Source organism: Schistocerca cancellata, chromosome 4 (genome assembly GCF_023864275.1).
Source record: "Schistocerca cancellata isolate TAMUIC-IGC-003103 chromosome 4, iqSchCanc2.1, whole genome shotgun sequence".
NCBI lineage: Eukaryota > Metazoa > Arthropoda > Insecta > Orthoptera > Acrididae > Schistocerca > Schistocerca cancellata.
The window spans coordinates 734,344,769-734,369,457 of record NC_064629.1 but is presented as its reverse complement, the minus strand read 5'-3'; the positions used below and the strand labels follow the sequence as shown (position 1 = coordinate 734,369,457).

The 24,689-nt window shown below is 40.1% G+C and overlaps 1 protein-coding gene across 1 annotated transcript in view; it reads left to right on the top strand.

Annotated features, from left to right (window-relative positions):
* The window catches only part of LOC126183837 (collagen alpha-1(XI) chain-like), a 533,300-nt gene that overhangs the window by 422,789 nt on the left and 85,822 nt on the right, over positions 1 to 24,689 (top strand). The window contains exons 17-20 of the mRNA XM_049926098.1: positions 1,100 to 1,351; positions 4,689 to 4,850; positions 8,475 to 8,636; positions 15,606 to 15,822. Of these exons, the coding sequence (XP_049782055.1) occupies positions 1,100 to 1,351; positions 4,689 to 4,850; positions 8,475 to 8,636; positions 15,606 to 15,822 (793 nt within the window). The remainder of the gene's footprint in view (positions 1 to 1,099; positions 1,352 to 4,688; positions 4,851 to 8,474; positions 8,637 to 15,605; positions 15,823 to 24,689) is intronic.

Here is a 24,689-nt window from a genome sequence, read left to right as displayed (position 1 = left end):
TAAACAGTGTCGGGCATGGTCGGTGCTTGGATGGGTGGCCATCCAGGCTGCCATGCACTGTTGCCATTTTTTGGGGTGCACTCCGCCTCGTGATACCAATTGAGGAGCTACTCGACTGAATAGTAGCGGCTTCGGTCAAGAATACCATCATAACAACCGGGGGAGCGGTGTGCTGATCCCACGCCACTCCTAACTCCTATCCGCATCCTCCACTGAGGATGACACACCGGTCGGATGGTCCCGATGGGCCACTTGTGGCCTGAAGATGGAGTGCTTTATTTTTGCAAAGCATGAGAGCAGTGAGAATGACCTATAATTTTCTACATTTCCTGTGTCTCCTTTTTTGAAGGAAGGCAGTACTTTAGCATGTTTTAAGTAGTCAGGAAAGTAACCCTGCTTGAAAGACTGGTTTATAATATTAACTAATGGTGATAACAGGCTCTCTATACAGTCTTTAATTAGAAAAATTGGAACTACACCTAAACAAGCTGAATTTTTATTTTTCAGTTTGCAAACTACTTTGTAGACTTCTTCCTTTGTTGTTGGCAGTAATACCGTTGAATGTGGTACACTTTTGTTTAGCTTTAGATTTCCTGTTTCCCATACTTTCCTATTCTGCAGTGAATTACTTTTTCTTTAAAAAATTTATATTCAATTGTGATTCTAAATTTGTGTGTCTGTTGCCTTCCCACCAACTGTTTCCACCTTAGCAATTTGTAATTTGCAAATATAACAAAGATTTTAAACATTCTTGAATTTGCGAGAAATAGCACTGGCAACAACTCAGTTGCTGGTACCACCAACAGTAAGCATCCCATTTTTGTAACTTCATTTAATAGACACTGAATGTACAATGAATATCTTCCATTATTAACATAACACTCATTTCTGTGTAACTAAATAAACCATTTATTCAGACTGCATTGCATGGCTAGGCTATTAAAAGTATTACATAAGTTCCTGGTATTCAGGAAATCTTCCTACATTATTGTAAAGCAGGTAACACAAGCACTATTGTATGTAATTGCTGTCTGAGGAAGCACTTTTGACTGTAGAATGTAATGTGAATATGCACTACAATAAGAACTCATTATTACAGGGTGAGCCTGGACCCACAGGGCCAGCAGGTGCACCTGGGGTAGTTGGACCGCCAGGCCCAATGGGAGAGCCTGGACCTATGGGTGAGCCTGGAAACCCCGGGCACCCTGGATTGCCAGGTGAGCCAGGACATCCTGGAGAAGCAGGAAAGGAAGGACCATCTGGTCCTCCTGGTCCACAGGGAAAGCCTGGTCCTCCAGGTGGCCCAGGACTGCCAGGGTTCCCTGGGGAAAGAGGACTTCCTGGGTTACCGGTAAGTATGAAACAATCATTTACTATTTTTTCTTCTTACTGAGATGAAATACACTCCTGGAAATTGAAATAAGAACACCGTGAATTCATTGTCCCAGGAAGGGGAAACTTTATTGACTCATTCCTGGGGTCAGATACATCACATGATCACACTGACAGAACCATAGGCACATAGACACAGGCAACAGAGCACGCACAATGTCGGCACTAGTACAGTGTATATCCACCTTTCGCAGCAATTCAGGCTGCTATTCTCCCATGGAGACGATCGTAGAGATGCTGGATGTAGTCCTGTGGAACGGCTTGCCATGCCATTTCCACCTGGCGCCTCAGTTGGACCAGCGTTCGTGCCGGACGTGCAGACCGCGTAAGACGACGCTTCATCCAGTCCCAAACATGCTCAATGGGGGACAGATCCGGAGATCTTGCTGGCCAGGGTAGTTGACTTACACCTTCTAGAGCACGTTGGGTGGCACGGGATACATGCGGACGTGCATTGTCCTGTTGGAACAGCAAGTTCCCTTGCCGGTCTAGGAATGGTAGAACGATGGGTTCGATGACGGTTTGGATGTACCGTGCACTATTCAGTGTCCCCTCGACGATCACCAGTGGTGTACGGCCAGTGTAGGAGATCGCTCCCCACACCATGATGCCGGGTGTTGGCCCTGTGTGCCTCGGTCGTATGCAGTCCTGATTGTGGCGCTCACCTGCACGGCGCCAAACACGCATACGACCATCATTGGCACCAAGGCAGAAGCGACTCTCATCGCTGAAGACGACACGTCTCCATTCGTCCCTCCATTCACGCCTGTCGCGACACCACTGGAGGCGGGCTGCACGATGTTGGGGCGTGAGCGGAAGACGGCCTAACGGTGTGCGGGACCGTAGCCCAGCTTCATGGAGACGGTTGCGAATGGTCCTCGCCGATACCCCAGGAGCAACAGTGTCCCTAATTTGCTGGGAAGTGGTGGTGCGGTCCCCTACGGCACTGCGTAGGATCCTACGGTCTTGGCGTGCATCCGTGCGTCGCTGCGGTCCGGTCCCAGGTCGACGGGCACGTGCACCTTCCGCCGACCACTGGTGACAACATCGATGTACTGTGGAGACCTCACGCCCCACGTGTTGAGCAATTCGGCGGTACGTCCACCCGGCCTCCCGCATGCCCACTATACGCCCTCGCTCAAAGTCCGTCAACTGCACATACGGTTCACGTCCACGCTGTCGCGGCATGCTACCAGTGTTAAAGACTGCGATGGAGCTCCATATGCCACGGCAAACTGGCTGACACTGACGGCGGCGGTGCACAAATGCTGCGCAGCTAGCGCCATTCGACGGCCAACACCGCGGTTCCTGGTGTGTCCGCTGTGCCGTGCGTGTGATCATTGCTTGTACAGCCCTCTTGCAGTGTCCGGAGCAAGTATGGTGGGTCTGACACACTGGTGTCAATGTGTTCTTTTTTCCATTTCCAGGAGTGTACATTGGAGATTCCAATACTTATTAGTAAGTATGGAAGGTATCAACAGTCTGACTAACTGTTCAGTAATCTGTTGGTCAACATCTGCACTTACTATAACTACCATCATAAGAGCAAATGCATCACTCAGAGAGAAAGGTACAAGAAAAACTGCTGACAAATAAGTCACCACTGTTTTTAAGAATGCTTGACATTATACACTACTGGCCATTAAAATTGCTACACAAAGAAGAAATGCAGATGATAAATGGGTATTATTGGACAAATATATTACACTAGAACTGACATGTGATTACATTTTCACACAATTTGGGTGCATAGATCCTGAGAAATCAGTACCCAGAACAACCACCTCTGACCGTAATAATGGCCTTGATACGCCTGGACATTGAGTCAAGCAGAGCTTGGGTGGTGTGTACAGGTACAGCTGCCCATGCAGCTTCAACATGATACAACAGTTCATGAAGAGTAGTGACTGGCGTATTGTGATGAGCCAGTTGCTCGCCACCATTGACCAGACATTTTCAATTGGTGAGAGATCTGGAGAATGTGCTGGCCAGGGCAGCAGTCGAACATTTTCTCTATCCAGAAACGCCCATACAGGACCTGCAACATGCAGTCGTGCAGTATCCTGCTGAAATGTAGGGATTAGCAGGGATCGAATGAAGGGTAGAGCCATGGGTCGTAGCACATCTGAAATGTAACATCCACTGTTCAAAGTGCTGTCAATGTGAACAAGAGGTGACCGAGACGTGTAACCAATGGCACCCCATACCATCACGCTGGGTGATATGCCAGTATGGCGATGACGAATACACGCTTCAAATGTGCGTTCAACGCAATGTCGCCAAACATGGATGTGACCATCATGATGATGTAAACAGAACCTGGATTCATCCAAAAAAAATGGCGTTTTGCCATTCATGCACCCAGGTTTTCCATTGAGTATACCATCACAGGCGCTCCTGTCTGTGATGCACCATCAAGGGTAACCGCAGCCATGGTCTCTGAGCTGACAGTCCATGCTGCTGCAAACGTCATCGAACTGTTCGTGCAGATGGTTGTTGTCTTGCAAACATCCCCATCTGTTGACTCAGGGATCGAGACGTGGCTGCACGATCCATTACAGCCATGCCGATAAGATGACTGTCATCTTGACTGCTAGTGATATGAGGCCATTGGGATCCAGTACAATGTTCCGTATTACCCTCCTGAACCCACCGATTCCAAATTCTGCTAACAGTCATTGGATCTTGACCAACACGAGGAGCAATCTCGCGATACGATAAACCACAATCGCGATAGGCTACAATCTGACCTTTATCGAAGTCTGAAATGTGATGGTACACATTTCTCCTCATTACACGAGGCATCACAACAAAGTTTCACCAGGTAACGCCGATCAACTGCTGTTTGTGTATGAGAAATCGGTTGGAAACTTCCCTCATGTCAGCACGTTGTAGGTGTCGCCACCGTCACCAACCTTGTGTGAATGCTCTGAAAAGCTAATCATTTGCATATCACAGCATCTCCTTCCTGTCAGTTAAATTTCACACCTGTAGCACATCCTCTTCATGGTGTAGCAATTTTAATGGCCAGTAGTGTATGTAGGGAAAATAAATCCACAACAACTGAGTTATTATTGTAATATTTTTATGGTCATATTTGCAAATTAATTTGTAATAAAAAGTATTAGAATATCCTTTATTTCTTCCTTGATCAATGTACATACCCCATTCACCCATGTGGGCAATATACAATATTACATAACATATTACTGAATAAGTTTACTATCAATATTTTTCGCAATATGAAATATCTTACAGTTTACAAATTTAGTATTAATACTACTCTCAAAATACAGGGTATGCCTGGCCTTAAAGGTGACACTGGGCCAATTGGTCCCCCAGGTCCTGCAGGAGACAAAGGTCAACAAGGTGAACCTGGTAAGGAGGGACCACCTGGTCCAGAAGGAAGAAAAGGCCCACAGGGTCCACCAGGAGCAACAGGAGCCAAAGGAGACAGAGTAAGTTACATTCAATCTACTTTATTTGAATTTGGCTAACTCACATATAGAGTATGTGTAACATTGAGTCTAAGCAAATCACATTTGGCTAAGTCATTTATAGATTATCTTAGTGTTTGTTTCATCTTTCTTTTTAAAAATTTGGAAATTTGTGGTAAGTTCTGTGGGACCAAACTGCTGGGAGTCATTGGCCCCTAGGCTTACACACTATTTTTTCTAACTTAAATTAATTCACGCTAAGGACAACACACACACCCATGCCTGAGGGAGGACTCAAACCTCCGGTGGTGGGAGCCGCACAAAACATTGCAAGATGACTTAGACCGTGCAGCTACCTGGCGCGGCTCCTTCTTTTTAATCTTTTGCTTTAGCTTCTTCTATAATATAACTGATTTTGGGATAATTTAGCTTTTGTGAACATTGACAATGGTATCTATCATTCACACACCGTGTGACATCCCAACTTAAATTAATAAAGGGAATTTTCTTTACTGTATAGCTTTTAAAAGGGGTGTAAAAATTCATTATAATATAGAGGAACTGATTCAAAACTGATTAACAGCTTCTCCATATCCTGCTTATTTATCAATGAGTATGTCACGTAAGTTAATTGTAATGACTTGGTTACTTGGCACAGGAAACTAGTGTACTAAAGAATGAGGTCTTATCTTACTGAGGGCCGGCCTGAGTGGCCGAGCAGTTCGAGGCACTACAGTCTGGAACCGCGAGACCACTACGGTCACAGGTTCAAATTCTGCCTCAGGCATAGATGTGTGTGATGTTCTTAGGTTAGTTAGGTTTAAGTAGTTCTAAGTTCTAGGGGACTGATGACCTCAGAAGTTAAGTCCCATAGTGCTCAGAGCCATTTGAACCATTTATCTTACTGAGGAGTTATTTACTATGATACTAACATAGTTTTTTAAACCCAGAATTCCATTAGCTGATAGTAGAAATTGCTTATAAAAGATGTTAACAATTATAAATAGCTGTGGCAGAAATAGTGAGACATTCAAATCACTGGCCACCAAATTCAGTGATTACTTCTTCACCACGTCAGCAATTATTGCACCCACTAATAGACATGGAGATGTATTAGACAGACTTGTTCACACAGTGCTTGAAACATAAAAATACAAATCATAAGGAGGTTAAAATTTCATCAGATGATTAAAAATTAATGATTTTGCTGGCTATGGAAATGGAAATGAGTGTTTGGCATCATTGGCTGGGAGGTCCCTTGCAGGGCAGGTCCAGCCACCTTGGTGCAGGTCTTATTACATTTGACGCCACATTGGGTGATCTACACACCGGATGGGGATGAAATGATAATGAAGACAGCACAACACCCAGTCCCTGAGTGGATAAAATCTCCAAGTCAGCCAGGAATTGAACCCGGGTCCATAGGACGCCAATACGTTACGATGACCACTCAGCTATCGGGGCAGACTTTGCTGGCTATGATGACATGTGTAGCAGAATATTGTAATCTTATACTAATTTCACGAGACTATGGTATCTGTGCAATCAATGACTTAGGGCACATTAGCTAGCAAACTTAAATATGAAAGAGCTTCTGTGACATTTGGAAGGTAGGAGATGAGGTACTGGCAGAATTGAAGCTGTGAGGGCAGGTCATGAGTCTTGCTTGGGTAGCTCAGTTGGTAGAGCACTTGCTCGTGAAAGGCAAAGGTCCTGAGTTTGAGTTTCGGTCCAGCACACAGTATTAATCTGCCAGGAGGTTTCATATCAGCACACACTCTGTTGCAGAGTGAAAATCTCATTCTGGAAACTTAAATATTCTTCAACAACATCCATCTACAATATTGGAGATATGCAAATGACTTTCTGTTTCAGGCCCATGTCACTCCTTCCACTCTTTTCAAAACTTTATGAAAAAGTGACCTGGGATGGAGAACTGACTTTTTCTGTCTGATTAAAACTTGTTGATGTATTCTCAGTTCATCTTTCATTAATAATTCTCCTTTGTGGAATTAGTAGAAGACCTCACAAATAAAGTCCTTACAGAGCAAAACTAGAAAGATTATGCCATTGGTATATTTTGTAACATTGCCAAAGCCTTTGATTATGTGGATCACAAAATTCAAACTGGAAAACTAAAGTGTTATGGCATTAAAAGCATCTCTTTTGCATGCTTTCATGACAGAAAGCAAAGGGGTCATACTGATAGGTTGTGCCATGGACATAAGAGTAAGCTTAGAATAGAAAAGAACATGATATGTAAGGTTCTGCAAATATATAATATGGGACCACTTTTGATCTCAACCTACATAATGATATTTTAATGACTCAAAAGAGTGTTCAAAGACTATAATACTTGCTGATGAGACAAGCACAGTAATCAAGAATCCAAAATCAACCTTACCAGGCACAACTCAGCTGATATATGAACAGGCCTACAACTCGTTCAGAGCAAATAGCTTAAGTCTTAATCTCACAAAGGCTCATGTTATGTGATTTCAAATAAGTGTAAATGATTTGTTAGTACCTGAAGTACTTTCATGGTCATATACTAATTGGGACATTGTGCAAAATTCTTTGGGTTCCAGCTAGGTAGTAAGTTAAAATATAACCAAGGCATTTAAAAAACAAAAATAAAAAAGGCACTTATAAATGTTCAGCATGTAGTCATACTTACAAATTAATTTGTGATGTGAATTTAAAATGACTCATTTGATATCATTACGATTTATCATGCAAAATGATCCCTGGAACATGAAGCTAACTAACTAATCAAGGAGTATGTTTTGCCCTTACGTACTTACATAGACATAACCTCCATGCAGCTTCCATTTTTATTCACTGAACTTCATCAATAAATGAAAGATTTTACTTGTTCCTGCACCTTGTGATGAAGCTGGGAGCAGAATTTATTATTGTATTCACCAAATACTCTACGCATCAAAACATAAATATGGCAGGAAAAAAAGTACTTACCACCAAAAGTAGTTGCTGATGGCAACTATCAGAAGCTGAATTTATATGTATATTCTGAGGATCAATTGAGGAATTTAACTGGGATATCTTCTGATTCATGGAAATTACTGTTGTTATTTAAGTTAAGTGAATGAATAACAACATTTACTGTGACTTTCAAGGAAGCACTCTCCAAGAAATTATCAATTAAGTGGCAGAAAAATGATTTAAATCTGGCTTGATGACATGGAGCATTGCTTTTAGATTAGATTAGATGTATTTTTCACTCCATAAGTCCATAGCAAGGAGATCCTCAAGGATGTAGAACATGCCAGAAAACGAGAATACACAATAAATATTTACCAAGAAGAAAATATATGCTAATATACCTTCCACAGATCCCAAGTAAAATGGTCCTCATGACTGTGGAATAAGTCAAAAAATTTTTAACGTATTTTCATTTAGAGTAATAAGAATCTTGTCACAAAACATGTAAATGTACAACACACAAGGCTGCATATTATAATTCTTTGGCTATTATAGTCATGAATTATCAGAGAGAAAACTCAGTTTACAACAGTTACTTTTATTGATCACTCTACTGCACTGAAGATGTACAGGCCAAAATTACTGAGATTATTTGGGATCTAAATTACAGAACTATCTAAAATGTGATTTTTACATTTTTAGGGGGAACCAGGGGGGCCTGGCCCTACAGGCAGGGATGGACTGCCTGGGCAGCGTGGGCTGCCAGGACCTCCAGGACCAATGGGTCCTCCTGGAGAAGATGGTGACAAAGGAGAAACAGGACCACCAGGAGAGAAGGGATTCAAAGGAGCCCGAGGAGAATCTGTAAGTACTGTGATTATCGGGCAGCATTCATTCCGCCACTTAGAATGCCATAATAAAGAACACTTAGCCTGCATCAAGAGTTATTAGTGCTCCCTTCCCACTTTGCATCACTGTTTTTTAATATATTGCTTTCAGATGCATAGGTAAATGCTTGTGGCATTCATATTTATTTTTTATTCACATTTGTGATTGCTCATCAGTTTTTATGTTGAATATTCCAGTCATTGCTAGACTGAAACTAAGTTCATTTTCATCCATTTTACATTTTAATTTCAGTCGTTTTTTTTTTTACATTTTTGTCCCACAGTTCTTTGACTATTCATTTTATACCTACAATAAGAAATTTTTGAATATCATCCATTTTGTCATTATTCTAGAAAAGCATTTTGTTAATAGTATTAATCTGACAGATCTACAACTTTATAAAATCTCAAGAGAAAAAATAAAGGAACACATTAGCATGCTGCATCACTTTACACTTCATCATCCAGTAATACACACATGTTCAGGAAAAAGAGAACAACTTGAATGACTAGAGATAGGATGAACATTTTCATAGGACACGTACATTAGTATGTTCTGGAGAAATGACTAGCATTTGAACCATGTCGGCCCATGGGATCGAGGTCAATGCCGATATTGCGGTGCAGCATCACCTACCGATCAAATGTGTCTGCAGTTCTCATTGTCACTATAAACCAAAGGTCATGGATTAATGTGACTTGAACAGATTTGCAGGATGCCTTCCAGACATATGTGTGGAATGTGCTGTCAAATAGGTGAGTCTGAAAGAGGGCACATTATTGGCATGAGAGAATATGATGATTCCATCTGGGATATTGCTGTTCATGTGGGACAAAGCATTTTGGCAGGGCAACAGGTATGTGCAGAATGGTTCACAGAAGGCCATAGAACAGACAAGATGGATCAGGTCACACCATCAACACCACCCCCTGAGAAGATTGACACCTCATCCGAATGGTATTGCAGGACAGATTTCCATCCTCCTTGGCTCTACCACAACAGTGGAACACACTGTACACTATCAGGGGCAATAGTCTGTTGCAGTGTATTACAGCATGGGTTACATGTGCGTCATCCACTTCTCTGCCTTCCATTGGTGAATGTGCAGAAACATGCTAGACAGCAGTGGTGCATGGAACGATATCACTGGGGACAGGAATGGCGTCAGATAGTGTTTTCAGGCAAATCCAAGCTCCGTTTATTTGAAAGTTATGGGTTCGCCACAGACAGAGGGAGGAGCATCACATTGACTGCATTCACACAAGACATACAGGACCAACTCAAGGCCTTATGGTGTGTGGTGCTATTGGGTACAACCACAAATTGCAGTTTATGCATGTCCAGAATACTGTGATCAGTGTGACCTGTGTGAATGAAATCCAGTGATCCGTAGCCATACCCTTTCTGCATGACACCGCAGATCTTTCAGCAAGACAGTGCATGACCACTTGTTGCTGCATGAACACATGTATTCTTGGTGTCAGCCTTTTCCCTTAGTCTACCAGATCACCAGACTTGTCGCCAATCGAAAATGTTTGGGATATTGTGCAATGATGTGTACATTGTTGTGACCCAACATCCACCATCACAGGTGAACTTTGGAACCAGATGAATACAGCATGGATGGCTATACCATAGGATTCCATTTGTGCCTTATTTGCGTCAGTGCCATCATGCACGGAACAAGTTATTGGGGCAACTGAAATGCAGAACACACTAATGTTCTTGTGCTGTGAATATGAACGTCCAGTCTCTAGTTGTTCAAGGTGTACTACTGTCAATTAACTCACTCATTTAATTAAAAATATTTATTGGAGTCAAGTGAAAGCTGATAATAATGTACAACATATATACATTGTTCTTTGCTGGAGACTGATTGTGACAAAAGCTATCTATTGCATTTATTTTCTTATGAAAATATTTATAAATCTGCCTTTACTGAAAAATGTCAGTAACATCCACATTACAGAAGAAGGCATTAGTATGGTTGCTATGTGCAACTTCTCTTCTACCTCATATTTAGTGAAATATGTTATGACAATGTATTTTGATTACTCATTGAAAAATATACCAAAAATAATTGCTGAACGCGCTACAAAGGCAATATTGATTTGGATGAGGTAGCACAGATGCTGTTAACCTACATGTCAATACTTTCAGTTACATTCACACAGGGCATGCAAGGCAAACATAATAGGCAGGGCCTGTGACCCATCAGGAATAATAAGAGGCTGCCCCAGCACTGAAACACTCACAGAAGTGTGTATTTGAAGCCATCAGTAATCAGCATTCAGATACCTGTATTCAACCCAGTTCTCCTTCATGTATGCTATGGACTTTGCTCTTTGATTCTCAACTTAGGTTACAACTAAGTGGCTTCTACTTTGGTTATGATTCAGTCTGCAAATATTTTGATAGTGAGTATCAACCCTGTCATTAGTATGTTCTCCACAGTTCCACTCTCCAAACCAAAAATACACATCTCTACCGCTACTTCAGTGCTTCTGAACATGAACAGCTCAACTGTCTTCACAGTGATCCAGATTTATTTCTTGGAGCATCATTGAAAAGTTTGCTGGTATCACAGTTGCATATAAGCATCAAGTCCATTTCACAAACACAAAAGACTTCTCACTCTTATTACCACATGCTATTATCCAAAATTACTGCTGCATCTCATACTGCAAGTAGATGAACTGGAAGTGACTCAGTCAGTTCCTGACATACTTTCATGAGTGTCCTAAGTCATTCTATCTGTAGTGCCTCCTACAGATGTTAAAAGTTGTGGGAAGCAGGATTCCACAGATTACTTGACAACTGTCATTCACTCTAAATATATGAGAGTAGCTTGAAAAGTTCATGGTATCACCACCAGATGTCAGTGCTAGTGCAACAAGGTTCCTGCATAATAGCAGTAGGTCATCCTTTATGAATAACCATATGATGCAGCAATGCTCTGGGTAGAGATTTGTGGCACAGACATCCCTCTCTTGTTGTTCCTGTGTAGTGATTTGTGAAGATAGAAAAATTGAGATTCAAGTAGTTATTAAGTATTTCATAAAAAATGGTATGAAAGCAAAGGAAATGCATTCCAATTTCCAGAACACGCTTGGGGACTCAGCTCCTTTATATTTAACTGTTGCAAAGCGCATAAATGAGTTTAAATTTGTTTGGGACATCTTAGATGATGACCCTAGTGGTCAACCAAGATGAGCCATTACCCAACAATTATTGATAAAGTGTACAAAATGGTCATGGAGGACTGCTAACTGGAAGTGCAAGAAGGTGCTGAAGCTATAGGGATGTCATCGGAATGGGCATATCAGATTTTAACAGTGATATTGGATATTTGAAACGTATCTGCTAGATGGGTGCCAAGACTCTTAATGCAGGATCAGAAACACACCAGAGTGGGAATGTCTGAACAATTTTTGACCCATTTTAAAAGCAATGAACAAGATTTTTGTGCTGGTCTGTGACCACAGACGAAACCTGAGGCCACTAATTTGCTCAAAAAAAAAAAAAAGAAAAAGAAAAAAAGAAACACTCAAATCAATGGAAACATGTTGATTAACCAACACCAACAACAACACCATCAACAGCACCACCACAACCACCACCAAAGAAATCCAAGACAATGCAGTCAGCCAGAAAGGTCATAACATAACTTTTCTGGGATGTGAAAGGGATTCTGCTGACAGATTATCTTCCCACAGGTCAAGCAATTACAGGACAGTGCGGTGATAACCTCATGGACCAACTACAGCAAAAGATATGCAAAAAATACCAGGTTTGGTGAGGAATAAAGCCATCTTTCATCAAGGCAGTGTGTTCTCACACAAAAGTGTTATCGCCATGTTAAAAGTACATTAACTAAGATATGAATTGTTGCCACCTCACTTTATTCACCAGATTGGCTCCATCAGACTTCCATCTCTTCCTCAAGCTCAAAATTTTCCTCAGTGGATGGAAATTCCCTTCAAACCAAGAATTAGCAGACAAATTTGAGGGGTATTTTTCAGGGTTGGAGGAATCTAATTTTCAAGATAGGAGCAAGGCTCTGGAACATTGCTGAACCAGGTGCAATATTGTACAGAGGGACTAAACTGAAAAATAAAAAAGTTTCACTGACCTAAGTTGCTTCTTTCTGTTCAGTTCAGAGAAATTTTCAAATTACTCTCAAATATGCAACATTATGAGATCAGGGAAATAATTTGAAGTCTTGGTCATGCTCTTTCAGCTAACTGAAGACACCTCTCACTCCATTGCAATGCATGTTATCTTGTTGAACGATTCCATCCTCCACCTGGAAAAATTGTGGTTGAAGTTGATTTTAGAAGATGAATTTGCGACTAGATCAGTGAATAGTACCTTTCACATTAATTAATATTCTAGATAATGTTATAAAACATTATTGAGGTCATAACACTGACCACTTAATCACTTTGTGTTCTTTGAAATGTGATTGTAGAGCTTTAATTGTCTAACATTTCTCATCGAAGTCTACTCATTACCAATAATGAGCAATCCAGTTTCAATACTGACAAACAAACTGAAGTTTCTTTAATTAATTCATATCATTAGCATGAATGAAGACATAGTCTATTTGCTTCATGTGCTCCAGGATTCATTGAATGTCCAATAAGCAATAATTTCTCAACTGTTTAAAGTCTCCAGCCCTGCTACAGGGCATGCTTTAGGACCACATACTACAGCCACAGTAACCCAACTATTACCATGTCTGTTAGCGTCTGCGTTCGTAAGCATGAAATTCAATATGCATCCGCAAAAGACTGAAGGGCCATGCAAAATCAGTTGGGCACCTACTCCACTCTTTGTACTAGGAGCAATATTATCAATAGCTTTATATACTGTAAGGTGTGAACTCCTTCTCCACTGATAATAACGCAAAATTTCTAGTCTGTGTCAATGCTGGTGTAAGTGTGGCTGCTTGACGACTGGCACCATCTTAAGATAAAAGTCAGTTATATAGCACTTATATAGCCGAGAAGTGATTCTTCTTGGTATTGTAGCTCTCAGGGGCACCCTGGGTTTCTCTCTGTGTCAGGCACCTCTGGGCATCTCTGTGAGTCTCGCTGCCGCTGCAACATACTTTGATATATATGTGCCATAGAACAGTGTAATATGCTTATCTGCGATAATTAAGAAAGAGCATTAAAGGAGCCTGGCAGGCAGAGCTCCTAGTTATTACTTGAGCTCTAAAACTAAACTCTGTCTGAACAGTCCTTTGAAGGCCCAATGGTACCAACTGGCTGCTGTGTCATCCTCAACCCACAGGCAGCAATGGATGCGGATATGGAGGGGAATGTGGTCAGCACACTGCTCTCCCAGCCATATGTCAGTTTAAGAGACCGGAGCTGCTACTTCTCAATCAAGTAGCTCCTCAGTTTGCTTCACAAGAGCTGAGTGCACCCAGCTTGCCAAAAGCGCTCAACAGGCTGGATGGCCACCCATCTAAGTGCTAGCCCAGTCCGACAGCACTTAACATTGGTGATCTGACAAGAACAGGTGTTACCACTGTGGCAAGGCCATTGGCTATAACTTGAACTCTGCTGGGCTAAAATTCACTTCCAGTAGGTTGCGTAAGCCGCACTGTGATTAAGTAAGGAAGTGCTATATAAGTGACATTTCTGTTATGGCAGCATCAGTCGTCAAGCAGCCACACTTGGAGCAGCAGTGACACAGACTAGTGATGCCACATTATTGTAGGAGGAAAAGGTGTTGGTGCCTCACAGTATATAAAGCTACTGATAATATTGCTATTAGTATGAAGTATGGAGCAGGTGCCCAAATGATTTTGAACTCCATTAGAGTGATTATATTCCATTGTGGTATGTCATTAAGATGTTCTTTGTACATTGTCATGGGTGACATACATGAAACCTGAAGTATCATGCTTTCTAGTGGAAATATGAACAATATTAGAAAAAGGATAGATTCCTGCTTATCATAAAGATGACACATTAGTTGCAGAAAGACAGAATTACACATTTAGCTTTTGGCCAAAGTCTTCTTCAGAAAGAATAACACACGCACATTCACATAAGCAAGCACACCTCAAACATGTAAGATGACCACCTCTGGCAGCCCTGGCCCAAGCTGCTTTTCTACAAAGCAGAAAACAAATCTTAACAGAGAGGGCTACCCATTACCAATAACGAGCAATCCAATTTTTATAATGACAAACAAATTGAAGTTTTTTAATTAATTCACATCATTAGTGTGAGTGAAGCTTTGTACCAATGTGTACTTCAGGGTTCACTGAAATGCTGTGTTAGACACCAGTCTGATTAGATTCCACTGTAATAAGTCAGTAAGATGTTATTTGTATGACTGCCATCTGCAGCAGCTCAGACCAGAGCTACCAAAGATGGAAGTCATGTGTGCTTCAGTTGTGCTTGCTTGTGTAAATGCATGTGTGTTTTCTTTTCTGAAGAAAGTTTTGGCCAAAAACTAAATGTGTGACAGTCTTTTCATTGTGCCTGTCCGCAACTGAAAGTGTCATCTTTATGGTGCATAGCATCTTTATGGTGCATAGCATCTTTTTCCTGGTGTTGTTGATATTCCAACCTAGAGATTCCATTGTTTGATACTCTCCAGAAGATTTCTTTATTATGCCATTACTTTATTCATGATACAGTTCCACAAATGAAGTATAACAGTTTACATACTTTATAAGTGTCCATTGCTTCTGTATTGAAATCATTAACAAAATCATACACAGAGCACTGAGATAATTGCTTAATACAGATATAAAATGATGGAAAACTAATTTTATCATGCAGCACCTATATTTCAATAAATATGGTATACATAGTTTTCCCTTCATTTTCTTGCTGTAAATTATGTATGTGGATAAATAAATCTGTCACATAACATATTGAAATGTGCAGGAATGAGCTAATCATACTATTACTTGTTAAGGGCCCATCAGGTCCACCAGGTCCTATGGGCCCACGTGGAGAACCAGGGCCTATAGGGCCAGCAGGAGATAAAGGTCCCCCAGGAGAAATAGGCCGACAGGGTGCTAAAGGAGAAGATGGCCCACCAGGTGTGGCTGGGCCAGCTGGTCCTCCAGGACCTCAAGGCCTTCCCGGACCCCCAGGAATCAAAGGAGAGATGGGAGATGATGGAGCCAGAGGTAAGATACCTTTTGAAAGTGTGTATCATTCCTTGTCAAAAACTAAATCATGCAGTTGGAAAGAGTCTTCTGAATTACCTGAAACTTTATAAATATCATAGCAAGGTGGATGTAAGTAAGTAATTACAGTACCACAGTGAAAAAACATGGGTGGGCTCTAAGCGTAGGTATTAATCTATGAATTTACATCCATATTGGCTGTACCTGGCTCCTTAACTCTTTTTACAATGACTACACTGACTACACTGTTGGTAGTATCCCAGCTTATGTGTTACATCAAGAGGTTGTGTAATCTGACATGCTACAAAAGTCCAGCCTTGTTTTAAAATTATTCCTATGACACTCTTACTGTTTACAGATAAGCATTTTTCGAGAAAAAATTTTCATAAAAGATCTAGCATATGAAGCAAAAATACATAATTTGAATTAAATAAACATATGAAAAAATTTAATGAGTGAAGGTTCAAATGGCTCTGAGCACTATGGGACGCAACATCTTAGGTCATAAGTCCCCTAGAACTTAGAACTACTTAAACCTAACTAACCTAAGGACATCACACACACCCATGCCCGAGGCAGGATTCGAACCTGCGACCGTAGCAGTCCCGCGGTTCCGGACTGCAGCGCCAGAACCGCTAGACCACCGCGGCCGGCTAAATAATGAGTGAAGGTAATAACTCAACAAACAATACTGTAGAGGCATGCTGAACTGTTGAAAGATGCACAAAGGAGACTAAGAACTTTGCTAGCCTTTGTACAAATCCTTTTCAGAGTTAACACACACACACACACACACACACACACACACACACACGTGCACGTGTATAGCTACATTGTTCCAGTGACAAACACACATGTGCACCTGTATAGCTACATTGTTCCAGTGACTACATTGTGCCAGGACTGCAGCTCTGCATAGCTGTTCAACACAAGTTTGTGTCATTGTCTTTAATGACCTTGTTGTTGACAGAGTGTTTCTACAACCTTCCTTCATATTGTGAAAGAATTTAGTTAAAAGTAAATATTAAAAAGGGTTAATAAATTTTTACAGGTTATATCTTGGGACCCTCCAGTCAAGCCACTCATAATTGATTTCAGTTTACCAGTAAACACAAATAAAAGTGTACATTTAGTAGTTGTGGCAAAGACAAGATATGCATGGTGTTGTAGTAAACATGTTTTCCAAAAATTATCTCCGATAGTTAACTAGGTAACAACTCATAAATATAACATCTTATATCTCATGGCTAGAAAAATACCCCAAATTTTTTACCTGTGTCCTACAAAGGAAAATTAAACAACCACAGAGCTGTTGCTGCATCAGTGCATAATGATTCAAAGGATGAAATCTTAAGGAATCGTATTTGTAAATATACTTTTGATCAGCAAACTCAAAATAAAAGTTGAGTGCTTGTTCAAATGGTTCAAATAGCTCTGAGCACTATGGGACTTAACATCTGTGGTCATCAGTCCCCTAGAACTTAGAACTACTTAAACCTAACTAACCTAAGGACATCACACAAAACCCAGTCATCACAAGGCAGAGAAAATCCCTGACCCCGCCAGGAATCGAACCCGGGAACCCGGGCGCGGAAAGCGAGAACGCTACCGCATGACTGACTGCTTGTCACTTACGTTGTCAGAAGAAACCAGTTGGCTGCAGTTGTGAAATTATAGAGGTTTGTGAATCAAATTTATATTCATTGTTGGACATATGCTAGATAATTTGCTGGGAAGTGGCGGTTCGGTCCCCTACGGTACTGCGTAGGATCCTACGGTCTTGGCGTGCATCCGTGCGTCGCTGCGGTCCGGTCCCAGGTCGACGGGCACGTGCACCTTACATCACATCACAAGGCAGAGAAAATCCCTGACCCCGCCAGGACTTTCCAAATACCAGATAGGTATGTGACATACAGTAGAGTGATGGACTAGAAAGACCAATTATGATTTAGTAAGTACACCAGACCCTTAGCCTTGATAATGGGTTTACTTAGGCAAAGAAAAGGGTCCACAAGCTTCTTCAGGTATGCCATATAAGTTTTAGAGCTGAAGACACTCTTTGATGATTAGATGCAATAGAACTACCAAATTCTGGGCATGTTGATTGCTATGCTTCGCCTGCTTTTTGAGATAGTCCTAGATATTTTCTGTGGGATTAAGGTCAGATGATTTAGTGAGCCAGTTGAGGTGTAATAGGGTGCCAGAGTGTTTGCCAAACTAGGAATGTAATCACCCCTGTGAACATAGCTGTTGTCATCTTGGAAGACAGAGGTGTCCACAGCATAGTCATCACAAATATGTAGAAGAAATGGCAACATATTGTTACCAAGAGTCTTGAAATAAACATTTGGATTCACATTCATGGTAACCTGAATGAGTGGGCCCAGTTACAGCACCAAAACCACTATACCCACCACACATTCTGGAAAGCGAAGAAAAATGGTGACTTGTCAGACCACATTATATACCTCCACTCAGCTGCAGTCCAGTTTCTGTGTTGTTTGGCCCACTGAAGATGTGTGGCCATATGTACCACTGCAAGGAACAACCTTTTCTGAGGGACATAACTCCAAATGCATATTGCATACAGTTTCCTTTCTAATCTTCACCCAGAAAGAGGCTGAGATGGACCTGCATTCATGTTGGGTTTTAAAACAAACAAGGTGTGACATTTATCTTTGGTCCTGTCAGTACCACTTGTCTTGTGTGTATTGTGTGGCTCCAGGTGGTCCACTCTGCCTTGCAGACACATTGAGCAGTTCCTCACTGATACACCACAAACAGGGAAACTTCATTCATGGTGTTGTCATGGTTATGTCCAAAGATGGTAGTTTCTTTTTGCTGTCATATCTCCACGTGTTACTCTCTCACTGTGCTGATTCCATACAGCTGGTTGGCACATGTGCACCACTTCACTGTGATGATGTGCAAGGTGTGACCAAAAAGTAATTTTTTTTAAATCATCTTTGGCCTGTTCAAAATAATCCCCCTCAAATATAATACACTTGTGCCAGCAGTTTTTCCAGTCTTGGAAGCCTTTCTGGAACTCGCTTGTCATTATGTTGTCATTATGATGTTCAGCTGCTTCGGTGATCCTGTTTTTGTTTCACCAATGGTGGCAAAACAATGACCTATCATGATTCTCTTCAGCCTTGGGAACAGGAAGAAGTTGCAGGGGGCCATGTCCAGCAAAAATGATGGCAAGGCAACATAACAGTTTTGTTTTTTTGCCAAAAAATCATGAACAAGCATTGACGCCTGAGTATGAGCATTATCTACATGCAGTTTCCTTGAGTGGTTATTGCCACAGTTCTGGTCATTTCCTTTGGACTGCTTCACACAAATGGTGCATAACTTCCAAGTAGTTCATGATGCACTATCCTATTGTAATCAAAGAAAACAGTGCAAAGAACCTTCACATGTGATCAAGCTTGTTCATTTTTTATTTTTTTATTTTTTTTTTTCAGTCTTGGCTCTTCACATAGTTTCCATTGCGATGATTGGGCTTTGGTTTCAACATCATACCCATATACCAATGTTCTGTCACCTGTTATAACCATCTTTAGAAGTTCTGGATCATTGTTGACTTCATTCAGCAATTCCTGAACGATATCTATGCAATACTTTGAAATGTTTATGCCACTTTAAAGCCTTGTCCTACTTGTAGTAGTTCTGCACGTTATTCCATTTTCCAACCAAAATGTAATGCAAATTCTTTGATCCATCATTTTCGAAAGTAAAAATTGACCAAGCATTCAAAAACACATACTACCTTTTTGACAGTCAACAATAAACTAAATATTTAGAACATTTGAAAATGCAAACATACATCAGGAACATGTGTATCACCAAGATAAAAAAAGTTTGAAAATCAGATGTATAAAGTCCACAGCATTAAAAAAATTTCTTTTACATTTTTTATCAGACCTTGTATGTCTGCAGTGGAGGGCCACTTGACCTCCTGGTACTTGTTCTGCACCAACTACAGTATTTCAAAGTGACCAGTGTGCTTTTTTTTATAGGAAGTGATAATACACACATCAAAAAAGGTTTTGCATCAGCCTGGTTCCAAACACTCCTGAAGATAGACATTGACTGTGGATATTGTATCACAGACACAGTCTCTTTGACTGTTCGGCAATGTCAGCAAACCCGCCCAAAGATGTAAACAACCCTGCATGAGCAGCACCTATTAGACAGAGGGGGTCCGACAGCCAATCAGTTCCAGTCATTCCACTAGCTAGGAGGTACACGGCTCATGTTGTTTGCAGTTCAACCATGCCTAGACGGTCAATACTGTGGTTCGATCATTTCCACATTGTTACTTTGTGCCAGGAATGAGTCTGAACAAGGGAAGTGTCCAGGCATCTTAGAGTGAACCAAAGCAATGTTGTTCAGACATGGAGGAGATAAGAGAGACAGGAACTGTCAATGACATGCCTTGTTCAGGTCGCCCAAGGGCTACTGCTACAGTGGATGACCACTACCTACAGATTATGGCTCGGAGGAGCCCTAAGAGCAATGCCACCATGTTGAATAATGTCTTTTGTGCAGCCACAGGATGTTGTGTTACAACTCAAACTGAGCACAATAGGCTGCATGATGCGCAACTTCACTCCCAACGTCCACGGTGATGTCCATCTTTGCAACCACAACACCGTGCAGCACAGTACAGATGGGCCCAACAACATGCCAAATGGACCACATGTACTCTTCCCCAATGTGTGTCACATATGTCTTCAACCACACAATCACCGGAGACTACCTAACAGATCAAAATGAAAATTTCTGTTCTGACACTGACAATGTTGAGCGTTTATGGAAAAAGTTCAGGGCAATAATAAAATGTGTTTTAGAAAGGTACATGCCGAGTAAAAGGTTCGCAGGAGAGCTTCTGTAAAGTTTGGAAGGTAGGAGGCGAGGTACTGGTGGAAGTAAAGCTGTGAGGATGGGGTGTGAGTCGTGCTTGGGTAGCTCAGTTGGTAGAGCCAAAGGTCCCATGAAAGCCAAAGGTCCCAAGTTCGAGTATTGGTCCGGCACACAGTTTTAATCTGCCAGGAAGTTTCATATCAGCGCACACTCCGCTGCAGAGTGAAAATCTTATTTTTTATTTGACTGTTTTTATGTGATGATGTGGATTATTAGGACAATTATACAACAAATACCAGGGTTCCAGGGGTTTTGGAGGCACAAGAGATATTATAGCGTTCTGCAGCCCAGGGTAGTGACCTGGCAGTGGGCCAATGAAGCTTTTTTTCATTACTATACAATGACAAATTCCCCTTGTGTCTGCAAAAAACAAGCATAGAATTATATAATAACACAAAATATTGTACTAACCCAGGCAGCCAGAGACTAAATGAGAAGCTAAATAAGGAGTGCAACAATGGCATATCATGGCTGCAACACTACTGTTGCCACAATGTTACAAATTTTGTGTCAATCAGCACTTTGAAGTTTGTGCATATGAACTACAGCTATATAATGTAGTGCTGATACCAACAACAGTGTACAGGTCCCCATTAGGAGATTGGGAGTTATTCATAAAAATGTTTGACTCCCTATTATGCTGTCTCTCAGACAAAAAGAAGAAGTTAATAATCTGTCGTGATTTCAATGTAAACTTTCTTTGCAATTCTGATAAGAAAAGTGAACTAGAAGTGCTTTTAATGACATATAACTCAGAATCAGTGATATATTTCCCTACACTCAAAGCCCAAGACAGTAGCACTCTAATAGATAATGTATTTGTACAGCAAGAGGATGTAACATACTTTCCTTGTGATAAATGGATTATCAGACAATGATGCATAACTGATTAACTTACAAAATCTAGCAGGGTGTACAGTTCAGAAACCATAAACTAAATGTGTAAGGATGGTCAATCTGATATCTATTGAACACTTCGGAGAAAGTTCAAGAAATGTTAACTGGGGAGATGTATATAATGATCCAAATGCCAGTGATAAATGCAATGTATTTCTTGTTAAATTTATATCCCTTTCTTAACATTGTTCCCATAAAAAAATAACCAAATGTAACACGAAACAGTTTTCAAAGAAACCTTGGAATACTACAGGTATTAAAGCGTCTTCAGAAAGAAAAGAAATTAGTATGAGGCAGCAAGAATTAGTAAAGACCCAGAAGTAAATTTGCACTATACAAATTATTGTAACTTACTGAGAAAAGCTGTCAGAAAACCAAGAAATGAATATGTTAGAAATGAAATTAACAACTCGGGCAATAAAATCAAATCAGTTTGTAATGTTGTTAGAAGAGAGACAGAAAAAGTAACCACTGGCATAGGTGGTGTTACTATTTAAGACAATGAAACCATCTTAAGCAACAGTACACAAGAAGCCAATGTAGTTAACTATTTCTTAAGTGTAGGTGAAAAAATTGCTGAGAATAGTTCAAAAGAAAATGCCAAGCAGTACATGGAAGAATCAGTTTTGAGAAATACTAGTCAGATTAATTTTCATCTAACGATCTCTTGTGAAATAAGGAAAATTGTTAAATCTTTGAAAAATAAAGGATATTAAAACAATGTGGAGCAGTTACAGCTGATGTTCTGAGTCCCATCTGTAATGCATCACTAACTCAATGTACTTTCCCAGAGAGGTTAAAATATGTCATTGTCAAGCCTCTCCACAAAAAAAGGGGACACCACAGATGTCAATAATTACCAGCCAGTATCATTGCTTATAGCATTTACAAAAATTGTTGAGAAAGTAATGTACTCAGGAGTGGTTAGCCATCTCAACAGTAATGGGATACTTAGTAAATAACAGTTTGGATTTCAAAAATTCTGTTCCAATTTATAATTTCACTGCCAACATAATAGAGTCTTTAAATAGTAAAATGACACCAATAGGAATTTTCAGTGACTTATCCAAAGTGCTTGATTGTGTGAACCATGACATTATGTTACAGAAATTGCAATTGTGTGGTAGAAATGGCACAGAAAATGAATGGTTTAAGTCATATCTAAAGAACAGGAAGCAAAAAGTTTCTGTGTATGATTTAAGTGATTTAAAGAATTTTCCCACTTCATCTAACTGGAGTGAAATTACATTAGGTGTTCCACAGGGTTTGATCATGGATCCCCTTCTGTTCTTGATATATGTGAATGACCTGCCTTCTTATTTGAAACAAAAAGCTAAACTGACACTGTTTGCTGATGGTACAATCATCATTATTAATTCAGCAAAAGAAAGTCCAATAGAAAATGATACAAATAATGTCTTTGGAAAAGTTATTGATTGGTTTTCTGCAAATGGGCTTGCTCTGAACTTTGAAAAAAGACAGTACATTGAACTTTCTACTGCAAGGAGTACAGTTCCTCCAATTCAATTCAATTCAATTTATTAGCGTCCTTGTAGTACATCATCAAAATGACATAGGACTTGTCAAGAAACATTACAATTTAAAATACATGTACATGAAAATTTATAATTGAATTTACTTGTCACTTAGACATTACAATTTTAATAGAACTATTAGAACATTAACATAAAAATAGACAAGTAGGATAACAATGTACCAAAAAAAAGTTAGTGATTCTCACATCAAAGATTATTTACATTCTTACATTAACACTGTTTCACACTTTCATAGAAACATAGAAACAGCAAGTATTTAAATGTGAGCAATTACACATATTTATTATGTCAGGGAAATATTAACTGCGCTTTTATTGTCAACGATTCATAAACTCTTCAATACTGTAAAAACTATTGCTCAATAACATGTTTTTTAATTCTCTTCTAAATATGTGCAGTTTTGGTATTATTTTTAGTTCTTTGGGGAGAGCACTGTAGAGGATTTTGGGTTGGTATAGTACACTTTTGTGATACATAGCTGTTTTATGAATTTCTCTGAGGAAATCATTCCTATTCCTTGTTTTGTAGTTGTGAAATTCTCTGTTTAATGTAGAAAATTCCTCGTGTTCTTTTAATAAACATATGCTTTCATATATGTATAAAGATGGTAGTGTCATGATTTTTAATTCTTTGAAAGCATGCCTACAAGAGTCTCTATATCCTATACCATTTATTATTCTGACTGCCTTCTTTTGTAGTCTAAATGAGTGTTTTGTTAGACTGATGTTCCCCCAAAACTGTACACCATATCTTAATAAACTGTGCATGAATGAGAAATAAACATATAACACAGTTTTAATATTACATGAGCTTTTAAGCATTCTAAGTATATAATGTGTTTGACTTAATTTTTTGTTCAATGATATTACATGCTTTTCCCATCTTAAGTGTTCATCAAACCATACTCCCAAGAATTTAGTGTATGATGCTTGTTCAATCTTCACTTACCCAGTTCTACTGTAAGGTTAGTTTTTATTTTATTTGTAATATGTCTGAAATTGATCCACATTGTTTTTTTGGCATTCACAATGAGTCTGTTTTCATTAAACCATCCGTCTGCTTCGTCTGTTGCTAATGTGACTTTTTCCTGTAAGTCAGCTTCACCATTTGCTTTAACAAACAAACTTGCATCATCAGCAAACAGTACTGCCTCTGCTTCAGATAGTTGACTTGGTAGGTCATTGATAAATATTAAAAACGCTAATGGTCCTAATACAGATTCCTGTGGTACTCCATACAAAACTCTCTCCAATATATATAACACATCAACAGACGTCAGTAGCCAGGGCAGAGCATACTAAGTTTTTGGGTGTACATATAGATGAGAATCTCAACTGTAAAATTCTTATTTTGGATCTCCTAAAGCGACTAGGTTCAGCTACTTTTGCAATCAGAATAACTGCCAATTTTGAGGGTATAGAAATTAGCAAGCTAACATAGTTTACATTCTTTCACTCTCTGATGTCATATGGAATAATATTTTGG